The sequence below is a fragment of the Podarcis bocagei genome (genome assembly GCF_964188305.1).
Source record: "Podarcis bocagei genome assembly, chromosome: 7".
In the NCBI taxonomy this organism is placed as follows: Eukaryota; Metazoa; Chordata; class Lepidosauria; order Squamata; family Lacertidae; genus Podarcis; species Podarcis bocagei.
This window is the reverse complement of record NC_138132.1, coordinates 67974379-67988341: the sequence shown is the minus strand read 5'-3', so window position 1 is coordinate 67988341 and position 13963 is coordinate 67974379. Positions and strand designations below refer to the sequence as shown.

The 13963-nt window shown below is 48.6% G+C and overlaps 1 protein-coding gene across 2 annotated transcripts; it reads left to right on the top strand.

The window, feature by feature from the left end:
- Positions 1–734: 734 nt before the first annotated feature.
- On the top strand, positions 735–13630 carry TNFRSF9 (TNF receptor superfamily member 9). 2 transcript variants are annotated; one of them, XM_081201718.1, is made up of 7 exons: positions 735–1095; positions 1202–1255; positions 2588–2719; positions 3497–3563; positions 3657–3772; positions 5864–5993; positions 10890–13630. In XM_081201718.1, exons 1-7 carry the CDS (start codon positions 1008–1010, stop codon positions 10921–10923), a joined length of 621 nt encoding a protein of 206 aa, XP_081057844.1. In that variant the 5' UTR covers positions 735–1007; the 3' UTR covers positions 10924–13630. The 2 variants fall into 2 exon arrangements, with proteins under 2 accessions (XP_081057844.1, XP_081057843.1); XM_081201717.1 differs by having other exon boundaries at positions 792–1095; positions 5859–5993.
- The last annotated feature ends 333 nt before the right edge of the window (positions 13631–13963 follow it).

Sequence of the window (13963 nt, the reverse complement as noted above, 5' to 3'; positions counted from 1 at the left end):
TTGTGCACAGCTTCCGGGTCATGCGGCCAGCATAACTAAGCCGCTTCTGGCGAACCAGAGCAGCACATGGAAACGCCGTTTACCTTCCCGCTGGAGCGGTACCTATTTATCTACTTGCACTTTGACGTGTTTTCGAACTGCTAGGTTGGCAGGAGAAAAGACACTCTGCGTGGGCCGGCAATCGAATCCGGGTCAACTGCTTATAAGGCAGCTATGCTCACCATTATACCACCAACGCTTACTTCTTACCTGTAAGTGCCCCCAAATGACTCCATTGCCCAAGTCCTCAGAACCCGCCCCCCGTTGCTGCCTGTCCTGCCCCCTCTTTTCCACTCCGTAGCCCAAAGAGGATGCTCCTCCCTGGATTAGCCTTGAACCCTTATCTGCGTTGTGCTGTGTGTGGCTTCTCCCTCCTTCCCGGTGTGCGTTGTGCTGCTCCAAAGCAGTGCCCCCCCCCCCGTTTTTGAGTGGGATCCGATCACGTGCAGGCAAAAAGTGCGCATTTGGAGCTCCGGAGCAAAGCCCCACTCCCCCCACCCACCCATCGCCCCCATGTGAGGTTTGGCGAGAAGAAGGCAAGTGAGCGGAAAATGCAACCGGACAGGTGCTTGGAAGGGACGATGCCCTTGCTGGAAGCAACGTCGTCTAACCTCCCTGGCCCTGCAAAGAAAGGAGTCTAACCTGCCCCCACCCCTACCCCACTAACAGGCGGCAGCCGCGGGCAGGAGAGTGAAGCCTGCTGGTCCCCTCCAAGGCCAGCTGGAAGCCTTTTGCGCGCAGGAGTGGAAGGGTGCGCGCCCCCCATCTCGCCTTTGAGAGGGTCCTAAGTCTAGAGCCTCTCTCCCTGGCGCTCTCGAGGGGCTGCCCCCGCCTTCGGTGGGGATTCCCGGCCCTGGAACCGCCCCGGGGCCCCCCACGTGTCGCTGGCGCCCCGCTCCGACGCACAAAAGGCTTGGCGCCGCCCCGAGGAAGCGAGAGTAGTCCCTACTCGCCTCTTACGCGCTCTGATGGGGCGCTCCGCTCCGATGCCGCTCCTGCTCCTCGCCTTCCTCCTTTGGAGATGCCTCGCCGCCGCCAAGGCGGGCTGCGAAAAAGGTAAGGGGGCTGCCCCGGCAGGCGGACAGGTGGGGAGGCTTGGCCGGAGCCCGGCTGACCCCTCAGCACGCTCCTCTGACGACTCCCCTTTGCCCTTCTCTTCCAGGCACCTACCGGGACGCCCAGCGCCAGACTTGCAGCCCCTGCACCCCGTGCCAAGGTAGGTGTCTCCTCCCGTTCGCGATCCCCACTCCCAGCTGGCGCCTGCTGCTTCCGAAGGGGGCTTCAATTTGCAAACAGGGCGTGAGAAATCCCAAGGGTAGGTGGTGGAGAGAGAGGGTAGGTGGTGGAGAGAGAGACTGCCAGCTGATGCTCAGGACAACCCCGGGATGGCTCACGAGGAGACATCCCAGGCTCTGAGCAGGGATGATCTGGACCAATTTCCTTTAGAAAGTGGAGTAATGCTGCCACCTGGGAAAAGGGTATCTGGACTTGCCTCTTCTGCATGATGAAATATTGGCACAACCCAGATCTTAAGGGCTTTTGTTGCTTGGGATGGGGAACCAGGGTGCAAGGTGGGCGGAGACAGGAGTGGACAGTGAGGGGTGTGGGGAGTCCACAAGAGCTGGGCATGCACAAGAGAGGTGCAATGCAAATTTGCTAGAGAGCAGGGTAGCCCGTAAGCACTTTCATGCATCCTCAAGGCCATGCAAACACGGGAAGAGCTGTATCACATCGCCAGTGGCACATCTAGCTCTGTATCCAGTTTTTACAGTGGGCAGATGCCCCAAAGGGATGTCCTCACAATGAGAACCTGAGCACACACTCTCCATCTGCGATGCCCAGCAGCTGCTTTTCAGAGCCATACCGAAGCCCTCCACCGATTTAGCAGGTCTTCCAATGCAAACCCTCAGGAATGTGATTGCAACAAAAGCCCTGCTAAAACAGAGGGAAAAGCCCTTCATTTTAGCAGCACCTTACAGGGCATGGGCGCAGCCAGGATTTATTTTTTTTGGGGGGGTAGGCGTTATGTTGGGGGGGCAGAACCGAAATATCTCTGATGCAATTGGTCAGTTAGTTAAGTATTTATATTTATTTACTTGATTTAGGAGCTGCAGCTACCCCCCACCCCAGCTATGCCCATGTTGCAGGGTGCTTTGACAAAAAAATTTATTAGTTTTCCAATATTAACCCAATTATACAAATGCCAACGAATTCAATTTAATTAAAGAGGTTTCCCGTGGACCGCATTTGACACATTCATATTCTTATCGTTCAAAGCACCTTGCCCCTGACATCATTGTGATGCCAGGTGATTGACAGGTGGATGGCCCCTCCCAATTGTCAGATTAACTAGTAACCAAGGGTACTAGTTAGTGGAGGCCAGAAAGGCTCTCTCCCAAACACCTTGTCATGCAGAGCCCACCTGCTTGCCTCCAGAACTCCTCCTTTGACTCGGTTGCCACTTTGTGTGGCCACAGCTGCTTGATGGAGCCAACGGCCCCTTTCCTCGGGTATAATGTGGACCTCTAAAAATGCATTAACTCTTTAGACAAATATCAGTATGAGCGACGCTGCTCAGAAGACTCTGATGCTGTCTGCAAATGCGCCCCTGAATATGAATGCGGAGATCTAGAGTGCGGCAGCTGCATCTGTGGTATTGGAGAGGAGTGGAACGGAGCAGGTGAGGGCTTAGGATGGGTAGGAATGTGTCAAAGACTGGAGATATGTCCATGATGTGGCACTGTTGGCGGAGAGACCCTCATGTCACAGACAAGTTGGGTGGGCAGAAAGGTCCCTCTTTGGTTGCTGTGCTTCTGGGGCGCTAGAGGGAGGGAAAGACGATTTGGAGAGATAGAGAAAAGAGGCATGGGGTGGGGAAGGGTGTCTAGCTGACAGAAGATGGAGAAGGGGAGGCTGACTTGGAGGGCGCAAAGGGGAGGATGGGGAACAGAAGGGAGAGGTGCCTGGAAATAAACTTGGGCTGTCCCCAGGTTATGGGCTGTTTCCTGCCATCTCTGGGCACCTTCTTTTGAGGCTTTGGAACATGAAGAAAAGGTGCCGCAGAAATAAGAGAAAGGAATGTGTCCGAGGCTCCACCTCCTTCATCAACAACATCTCACCCCCAATGCTGCCCCCTCACTTTCCAGTGACACCTCACAAGTGTTCTCTGAGAATCTAGTGACCCTGTTGAATATTAGTCAGCAAAGAGGTGCTTTCTGTTTTAGACGAAACAACATCTTATAGGGCCAAACTAAACCATTTCCCCAACCGAGAAGAATTATAAGGCATCAAAATATATGGGAAATAATGTTACATGCCTTCCTTGCCAGCAGAAGGGGTAGAGGTTTTCAAGCTCTTGTAAGCTTGGTGAGTTTGGGAGTCCGTTTGACCAGGCCAGAGGGCAGGGCTGGGTTTGTTGCCTCACTTCCATTAAGTAACCCCCACCTGTTCCTCAAAGGTTGCCAAGAGTGTCCTGAAGGGAAGTTTAAGGCCTGGATATCTGGCAAATGCCAAAACTGGACACAGTAAGTCCTTTAAAAAACCCAGCAAAAACATTTTCTCTCTCAGTATCATAGTTGCTGGTGTGTGTTTTAATGGGACTTTGTGATTGCCTGCAGATGTCCAGCTAATCAGATCTCAGTTCCTGGGACGGCGAAAACTGATGTGGTTTGCAATACGACAACAGAAGGCCCTACAAAACCCCCGACTTGGCCGGTTTTAACGAAGGAGACAGGTGAGGGTTTGCTGCATCTCTCTAAGTGCTGAACGACCAGCAGCTTGGCAGACGTCACTCAGAGGGCTTTGCTCTCTAGGCAGAGGAGGGTGGCAAAAGGAAATAAGGGCAAGTCACCCTCTACTGTGTGTCACACTAATAGTGACTGATGGAAATGCTTGTGATCGACATTGGAGACCTGGCTTCTCTCTCTCGAGGGAGGAGAATAACATTTGCTAGAACACTCAGTTGATGCACAGTCATTTTGCAGCTTGGTTTGGGGGGATTTATTTTTGGCAGCTGTTCTAGTTTCTGAATTGCTGGGTTTGACTATGAGCTGCTTCAAGGACCCTAACTGGGTGGAAAACGTATTATTACATTTTTTTTGTTTTCTTTTTCGTTTAGCTTCTAGACTGGTAAATCATCCTATTTCTACACCTCTTCTTTGTCTGCTGCTCCTGCCTCTCATTCTTCTCCTCCGATTCAGCTCTCGAGTGCCTTTCTGCATGCAGCAACGTAGCTAGCCGCTCGGGTGCCTAGTGTGGGGGCATGTCCTGCGGCCGGGGGCGGGGTGATCCACCCATGGGGGCAGGGCAAGCCTCTCCGACACTGTAGGGCGGCTGAGGGAGAGGCAGTAGGCAGAGGCAAATCCCACACTGCCATTTTAGGCAGCGCAGAACCTGCAGGCGCCTAAGCCATTACATCACTCCTAAAGTTTTGTGAGCCCAATTTTTTTAAAAAACTCATTTTATCACCCCCCCTCAGTGATGACACCTGGGGTGGTCTGCACCACCCACCCTTCCTCCGCCACTGTCCTTATGGCCAGAAACAGTACACACTGGTCCTCAGCTATCCTTGGTCACTCTGAAGCCCCCTCAGTTGACGTTCTCGCATGCTCAACACGACCACCTCTTTTCACCCTGGAGGTCATAGCGACACATACCGTATTTTTCGCTCTATAAGCCGCACCAGACCATAAGACGCACATAGTTTTTGCAAGAGGAAAACAAGAAAAAAAAATATTCTGAATCCCAGAAGCCAGGACAGCCAGCGGGATCGCAGTGCAGCGATCCCGCTGGCTGTCCTGGCTTATGGGATAGCCACGCACAGACTCTCCCGGGAGCAAGGGGAGTCTTCACCCCCTGTCCGGGAGAAGCTGCGCACAACTAAGGCTCCCCCAAGAGCCGCACTCCCTTTAAAGAGCGAGTGGAGTGTGTGTGTGGCTCTTGGGGGCTTTTCCCTGAGGAGGGAGAAGGGCAGCCTTTCTCCCTCCTTGGGGAAAAGCCCCCAAGAGCCGCATACACGCTCCACGCGGCTCTTTAAAGGGAGTGCTGAGCAGAGCCTCCTGCCTGCATTCGCTCCATAAGACGCACACACATTTCCCCTTACTTTTTAGGAAGGGAAAAGTGCGTCTTATAGAGTGAAAAATACAGTACCTGAAATGTTCAAAACTCCATGCTTAGGGTGATGATGAGTTTCCATTGTGGGCTGTAATAACAGAAAAAATGTTTGCTTCATTCAGGAGTTCAAGTGAGGGCCAGGTACCCATCCGTTCCGAGGCAAAATACCACACCAGCCTCACAGCCTTCTAGAGGCTGCCTGCTTTGAAATAATGACCATCCATTGTTTTGGTACACAATTAGTTATGTCCACCTCTCCTGGAATGAGTCACATTTTCTTGGTAGATAGGTGTGCTTGCCTCTGAGCATTTTGTTACAGCCACATCCTGGGTTGGAGGTCTCGGACTCCTTTGTGCCTCCATCTTGGACAAAGTGGTGCCACTGCTGGGCACCTGGTGGACTGGGCGGGTACTGCCAGGTACCTGGTGCTAGAGATCCCAGAGCTCTTCCCAGGCAGCAGGCCTGTTCCCCTATGCAGAGCTGGAGTACCTGGTTTTCTCCTTAGGCCTCGGATAACATGGATCTTTCTTCCTAATACTTGTTCTAAATGTAGGTTTAGTACTACTTGTCCTGGGGCAAGTATTCAGTGGTGAAGGAAGGCTTTTCAGCCTTGTTCTCCTGAGCCCAAGCACACCTGTAGGACTTCCTACAGGAGCTCGGCTTAGTTTTGGGGCTACTTCTGAGGGATGCCTTCTCCTTGTTTTCAGAGCAGGACAGCCATCTGGTCCCCATCAGCATCGCCTTGGCGGTAGCCTTGCTTCTGTGCGTGCTGTTCCTGGTGCTCTTTTGCATCATCTTCAGATCCTGGGCTCGAGAGAAATTCCCGGCTGTGATCCTGAAAGGTAAGACCAAGGCGTGATCCTCTGCCAGGAACCTGCTCTCTGTTCCCCCCTCACACACCCCAATGGGGTGCTTTGTCCAGGGTTAGTGGGGGTCCCCATTGCAGCCATTCAGCATTCCTGGGTCACTGCAGCCTTTTGGTTTTCTGGCCATGCAAACCCTGGCTGGTGAAAGGGCTGGACTTTCTTTCTTTCACGATTCAGAAAGACAAGCCCTGTGTTGTTTTTTTAACCTCCCAGGTTGCGGGTTCAGCTCCTAGCAGCTCAGGGCTCCCAGGAGGAAAAAGAGATACTCTGGAGAGCAGAACAGTGGAATGGTCTCCCTTGGGAGGTTGTGGACTCTCCTTCCTTGGAGGTTTTTAAGCAGAGGTTGGATAGCCGTCAGACACTTTAGCTGCAATGCAGAGGGTTGGACTAGATGGCCTTTGGGGTCCCTTTCACCTCTACAGTTCTATGACACTTGAAATAAGCTTTAGTCTAGGCCTGATGCATCTAGGAAGAAAAGCTTTCCTTGGGGCCGTTTTCCCCCTGAAATATGTTGGGCCTGGAATAAATATTATTTCATTTTTAATAAAAGTATTTTTATTAAGTTTTCATCAAAAGTAACAAAAACAAAAATAAAAAAACAAACAGTAACAAATGCAATAACATCCACAAACAAAGAAAATTATACATAAAACCATATCAATTCCATAAAGTGGGATTCTCCGAATCCCATGACTTTCCTCTCGACCCCCATTCCTGGTTCCCTAAATTTCTTATCAAATGCATATCATTACTACTCCAATTTTTTTCTAACCTCAGATTCCCTATACTACTAAAATTACAAGTATTCTTAAAATCCTGCCAATGTATTTATCTGTTTACAATACTTTTGCAAATACATAATGAACATTTCCAATTCTTTTTAAAATTTATTGTCATCTTGATTTCTGAGCTTTCCAGTTAGTTTTGCCATTTCAGCATAGTCCATTAACTTGGTTTGCCACTCTTCTTTAGTGGGGACTGCTTCTTCTTTCCATCTTTGGCCTAACATCACTCGAGCGGCCGTCGTAGCATACATAAACATTTTTTTTCCTGATCTTTTGAAATTTCCACTCCTACAATACCTAATAGAAAGGCTTCTGCTTTTTAAATAAAGGTTATTCTAAACATTTTTTTCCATTTCATTATATATAATTTCTTAATTTTTTTTAACCTTCCTACACTCCCACCACATATGATAAAACGTACCCTCTGTTTCTTTACATTTCCAACACTTAAATGTTATTTCAAATGCCTGGAGTTTCTCTCTCGCTTTCTTTTTTATTTTTTGTTTTCATAATAATATTTATCAGTTTTCAATTACAGCCCAATAGTTCATTATAATAATACCAATGTATAATACAATTATTAATACCAATCGTTCAAATACCAAATTGTGCTAGATTTGATGGTTTGATGATTTTATTTCTGCATTCCATAATCTTATTAATTTCAATTACATACTGGTCATAATAATAATCCCTTATACAACAACTGCGATATTAATAACTTCTATTTGTGTGGACACATTAAATGATTTATAAAACTACAAGTGAGGAACTCAAACTATATCCTTGTTCTTGCTGTGTGTGGCAATTATTTTGTCCGTGGTGTTTCTTCCTGTCCTTGTAAGATGTCATGTCTTTATTTCCCCTGGTTGTTGCTGTTATCCATCATGCCTTGGGCAGAGCTGATATCCCATTGTTGTTTCAGAGATTTCTCTGTCTCTCTGTCCTGTGCTTCATTGTTTTGCAACTTTAACAACAGCTGCAAAAGTCACTCTGTCCCAGTCAATATTACCTGTTGTCACCATTTCCCCTCTCAGCCTGGGAGGAAGAGCGGTATGTCAAACTGCAGATGACTCAGTAAAGAACCTTATCAGTTCCTTGGCAGTTCACAGACTCCTGTCATGCTTCCTTCCAACTGTATATGTGCAATTATACTTCCAATTATATTAAATTCCAAGTCCTCTTAGCATTATTCAGTTTGTAAATAATAAAGGATGGGAAAGAGTCAGCTCTAAGTTTCCATTGTACGGTAAACCTTTTGCAATATAGAGCTCCCCTCCCTTTTTCCTTTTTTTACACACACAGTTCCATTTGAAATTATATTCCATATTTATAATCCAATTTCTTCCATCCTTGCATGTACTGTACAAATATAGGTTGAACTAACAGTCAGAGGAGGGTTGCTGAATCATAAATGTAGAGAATAAAATTTTAAGTAAAGAAACCATAGTCTCCCCTCCCCCCCACCGTCTCTTGCACCAAATGAAGTTTTATTTCAAATTCAAACCTTAAAGTCCTTGCAGTTGTTTATGTTCTGCAGTTTGTGATCTCATCTTTGCTAGTACAACACCTGTACTTTAGTCCAGTTAAGCTCTAATTAAGGGGAGAAGCTCTGCTTCTTAATGGGTTTTCAGCAGACGAAGTGCTTTTGCACTCAGCGCCTCCCTGCCTCCCGCAATCTATGCCGGAGTGAGAGCCGGGTACCAAGATGAACTGCGAGTGAAGCCTATTCCCCCCTGTCCCTGGGGGGAATTTGCAAGGATAATAACCCTCAATCATCCTTGTTTTTCCTTTGCCAACGATTTCATGTTGTCGTGGGGGCTGCCTCCATTAAGGCAGAGTGGAACCAGAAGCTATCTCTCTCTCTCTTTCCTTCCTAACCAAGGGCTGAGCCACCCCAATCACATCTCGGTCACCCAAGGGATATGTCCCCAACCCCACAGAAGCACGGAATGTGGTAGTGAGCCCACAGCTCATCTGCCTGAAAACCTCTGCTTTCTAAAAACAAAAACAGGATTAGCATATTCGGGGCCACTAAGGCACATCTGGAAGGATGTGGGCTTATTTTTCAGAATCCGCCGAAGTCAAAACAGGGTGTCTGAAAATGGCTTTCAGAGCCTGAAGTGGGGGCTAGGGAGGCCTTGTTGCTCTGCAGAGCAGCCCTTCTCCCTCCGCATGAGTGCCACACCAGACTTGTGCAAAATTAGCCCAAATCGCAGGATATGCAGTGCAAAATAGGGAGGGGAAACCCATCACATTACTTTGCTCAATACATGTTGGTTGCAGACATCAGCACTTCTCAGCGGTTGGGCAACTGATGTGCAGGCAGAAGGTCCCAGCTGCAACCTCCGGCAGCTGCCGCTTCTTGTTTTCCGTGCTTCGGTGGAGAATTTTTAAATTTTTGCTGAGAATAGCCACCACCCAAGAGCCTGCCTCTGCCTGGCCTGGTCCCCCGGTCACTTCTTCCTTCAGGGCCCACCACCGGAAGGCTGTGCTTTGACCCTGTAAGGCACCCATGGCCTTGCGGCCCAGAGAGGTCACCTCCTTCCCTGTTTCACTTCAGCCTCCACACAGCAACACAGCCCTACCTGTCCGTGTTTTTAGCCAAGGACTGTAGTCAGAGCTGTGGTTACTGAATGAGCTGCTTGGACACCAGTGGAAAGGAATCTCCGGCAACTTAAAGGGCTGCTGTTTCCCTCTTCCCTTTCGTTCATTTTCCCTGCCACTGTCTTATTTCCTAGGCAGAACGATTGCGTATGAAAAGACAATTATGGGAGAAACCTCACCATGACTGTACTCTCTCTCACTTTGTGTTATGTCACACCGCCTACAGCAGCCGTTTTATGACGTGTGCCCCCAGCACTTTCAAAAATGTGCCCCCCTGGTCCAAAAAGCTGGGCGACTTCTGCCTTTCAGCCTGCCTCTCTGCTTGAGTCAGAAAAGCCACATCAATCACTCTCTAAATGCTGTGGGGTCCCTGTGGCGTTTGCCCTCCTAGGTGGGTCATAAGGAAAGGGTTAAATGAGTGTGAAGTCATTGGCCAGTGGGAACCCAAGGGGAGGAGTTAGAGTTGTTTGGAAGTCAGTTGGGAGTTGGAGAAGGAAGAGGGAGGATAAGTGTGTGGGTTGGTCTAGTTTTAATGTGAGAGAGTAAGAGGAACTGTTAGGTGGAGTCAGATAGATAGTTGGGATAATCAGTTTGAAGTTGTCAGGAACGTATAGGTCAGTAAAGAAACTAAGATTAAGAAACTGCCAAGAAAAATTAACTGAAACCATAAACATGTTCATGCTTATAAAATAAACTTGATTATTTGTTAATGTTAACAACTGTCTGGACTCCGTGTGTACCCGAGAGAAACGGGTTGGTGGCAGTGAGGAGGCAATCACAGTGGTGGCACAGGGATCAATAGACCGTCAAACGTCCAGTCCCCATCGAGCTGTGAAGCCAGATACCAGCACACATTTGTCATTTTTTTGGTAGAAAGGAGCCCTTTTCCACTTGCTGCCTTGCCACCACATAGGCTGGGAATATGGTGGCCCGTGAAGGCCTTCCTCTTGTCTAGCCAAAGCCTCCATTTAACTCTGAGGCATTTGGGAAGCTGGCTTTAGATTTGAAGAGTGCTGAGGTGGCTTTGAAGCTGATCTCTTGAGGTTAGCAGGGATTTCTTTTTAAACAAAAAAACCCACAAAATTCTCTCATCCGCCCCACGTTTGTGCCGGAAGACAAATGGAGGGGTGGGTGGGGAGGTGCTTCACATGGACAGTAGTGACCCTGGCAGGGGTGGCGGCAGCAGGGTGGAATTTTTGTTTTTGAAGAAAGGCGGTGGCTCTGTGGCAGAGCACCTGCTTGGCTTGCAGAAGGTCCCATTCTCCATTCCTAGCAACACCTCCAGCTAGGGCTGCAGAATGGCCTGGGCCCGAGACCCTCACTGCTTGTCAGTCCAGCCAGCCCTGAGCTAGATGGACGGGAGCTTCAGCACAGAAGGCACAAACTGGGAATGGAAATCAGATTCTATCCACAGAATAGGAACTGGGGGGCAGCTGTGCAAATCACTCGCCTGTTTCTCTCTCTCCCCCCCCCCCACTAGTGCCACTTGGACAGTTGGCCCAGGAGGTGGATGACTGCAGCTACCGCTACCCGGAGGAAGAAGAGGGAGGAAGCAACGAAACAGCAGGGCTGACAGGGCAGCTCATGGAAAAAATCCCTTAGTGAGCCCTGCTGCCCAGGATGCTTCTGAAGATGCGACCTCTGATGGGAGTTTGGGCTGGGTCAAAAGCATCCGGCCTGTCTTCACATTGCTTTGGCCTTTATTATTATTTTATTTTTGATGTGGGGTGCAGGGGAGGGAGCTGGTGAAATGGCCTCGAGGCAGACACCTGCACTGCAACTGCCCTTTCCTTTTTGAGCGTGTGGCGAAAACCCACCAGTAGCCCTGACCGACCCAAGCAGTAGGTTTTCAGTGGGGAGGACAGAGCAGTGGCCCAACTCTCTCTTCCCCCAGGGCTGCACTCTATCCAATGAGGGTCTGCCCCTTCTGAGGGTTGCTTTTATCACTAGGTGTTTTAAGCTGAGGCACCGACGTTTCTTGGGCTGAACCGGCCCGGCAGACCTTCTCTCTTCACCCCATCCCAGCAGAGCTAAAGCCCCCAAGACCCCAGTGAAGACCATAACTTATCTTACAGTTCCCAGACCCGGCCTCCCTACCTCCCACTTTACCATTTTTGCTCAGGGTTACACAGATGACTCACGGCGGTGTGCTCTGCACTCTTTCCTTAACGTGGAGTGGCTGTGGTGACCGCGCCGACGGAAACTTCTGTGACGAACTGAGGTTTGAGGTCTTTGATCTGTAAAGGGCACCCAGGCTGGTGAACTGCCTTCTTCCACCCTTGCTCTGCTTGCCTCTTGAAGGATGTGCTATTGCCACATGGGTGTGTGTGTGTGTGTGTGTGTGTGTGTGTGTGTAGAAGGCAGAGATCCGGGACCTGGTTTCTCTCTATGCTACCAACTGCTGGGGATGGAAAAAGCTAAAACGGAATATGAATAGGTGCACCTGTCATCAGCTGCACATATAACCCCCTCTGGAAAGAGTTTGTCCTGCTCAAGGCAAAGTCCAGCAGCTCCTGCTTTAAGAGATACTCACTGACAAACCCAACATCAGGTGCACAAGACAAGCGAGCCAGAGTTGCAAGATGCTCAAGATAGAAAGGCAGGGTGTAAAGCAGAGAGGAACCAAATATGTCTCTGGCCTCTTGTACAAGAGGTTGCATTCCAGCCGTGCTAAAAGCCTCCCTTCTCCACTCTCTAGTCAGGGAAGTCACGATCACAGCCCCAGCATAGGACTTTAGGTAGAACAAGGCTGGCAAAGGGTGCTGCCTGGAGGGACACATTCAGCTGTGGGCCTGGGATGCTCCTTCCTCCCCTTCTAGATTAATGGCACTTAGCTATATTTATTTTGTCTTGCTGAGTTCAGTGAAACTTGCTCTCCCTAGGTGGGAGCCCTGCAATCCCTAGCCAACCTAGAAGCAGCAGGAAATGGGTGCTGTGGTTTGGATCCCTAGATTGAAAAAAAACAAAAAACCCCCAAACCCAAACAGTTGTTGGTTATGGGTGGCTGTAGCGACATAATGCATCAGCGGATGTGAGCATCCTCCGACACGAGAGGGGTTTGGAATTGCTTCCGCCCTGGGTTACACAAAGTCACCCAGCCTCCTCGTTAACAAAGAGCATTCTCAGCTGCTATTTCGCCAGCTATTGACTTCAGGAATTTTGGGGCAGCATAGGGGAATGGAGCCCTATTCCCCCTCACAGAGCTAATATTCCCAGAGTTCCCTGGGAAGAAGGATTGATAGTGAAAGCACTCTTGAGACTTGTATCTCTGTGAGGGAATGGTGTCTCCTAACAGCTCTCAACACCGTTCCCAAGTTTCTTTGGGAAGCCATGGCTATTTAACATACTGCTTTAAATGTGCTGATGGGGCCTAGTCCCATCCTAGGACTTGTATTGCTTTTAAATTTAAGATAGAATTTAAGATTTTAACTCTGCTCCATTTTTTAACGTGTGTTTTTTTAAATTAAATATTTCTTGGTTTACAAAAAAAAAAAAAAAAAGGATTTGGGGGGCAGCTGGGAAGGGCAGAAGAATTGCCAAATTCTGGGGGGGAAATAATGATGTGTGGCATCCCGAAAGCTCTTCCAATAAGGGGTTAGTTATTTGTTCATCAAGGACTGGGACTTGTAGAGTTCCCAGAAAACAGCTCACTTTGCATTAGGCTGACCAAAAGGTGGCAGAATCTGCTAAAGTATGAAGCCCCAAGGCTTTGCTTAAAGTGCTTTCAAGGGCGTTTCGGAGAGCCTCTGTGTATCCAAGTGCCTTTAAATCCACCACTGCAACTGATTTCTCACTGTAAGCTCCTTGTGGCCGGGATCTGTTACCTCGTGCTTTGTAAAGAAGCCTTCACTCATCCGCTGGGGCTGATTCTTCAGAGTTGCATCCCCAAACATTTGGAGGTTGTTGTAAGGCCCCAAAAACATGAATGGTGGCACTGCATAGGCAAGGCATCATGTGTGCTGGTGAGGGTGCATGGAAAGGGGGAATCCAGTTTCTCCCTCAAGATAATTTCACAGGAATTATATTTTTTTCACAGGAATTTTTTTAACGTGATATATTTTTTTTTAACAAAAGCTTTGATACTTTGCATAAACAGTGTTATATATAATATGTGGGGACGACAACATTTTGATATACCTCTGATACAAGCTCTATCTGTTACTTGCTACTATCAGGCTACGTAGAGATATATATTTTGTAATAAATTAATGCTTTAAACAATTTCCCCCTGTGCTTTTGTTCTTCTTGAAAATATGAGGTGTGAAAGAGAACCTTCATGGTCTAAGGGGCCTATTAAGCTGAGAGGAAGCTTAAGAGGAGAGAAGAGAATGTTATTTTGAATGTGTCTGAATACATCGCTTGTTGGCAAAAAACAAACTTGGTCTTGGCACACTTCCCTCATCCCCATAAAGCCCTAGCAAAGCGTTCTGCAAAACTCCTTTGGGAGTTGTCACAGAGTTCTAGAGCAGTGTTTCCCAACCTTTTTTGGGCAAAGGCACACTTGTTTGATGAAAAAAATCTCGAGGCACACCACCATTACAGCCCCGTGACGTC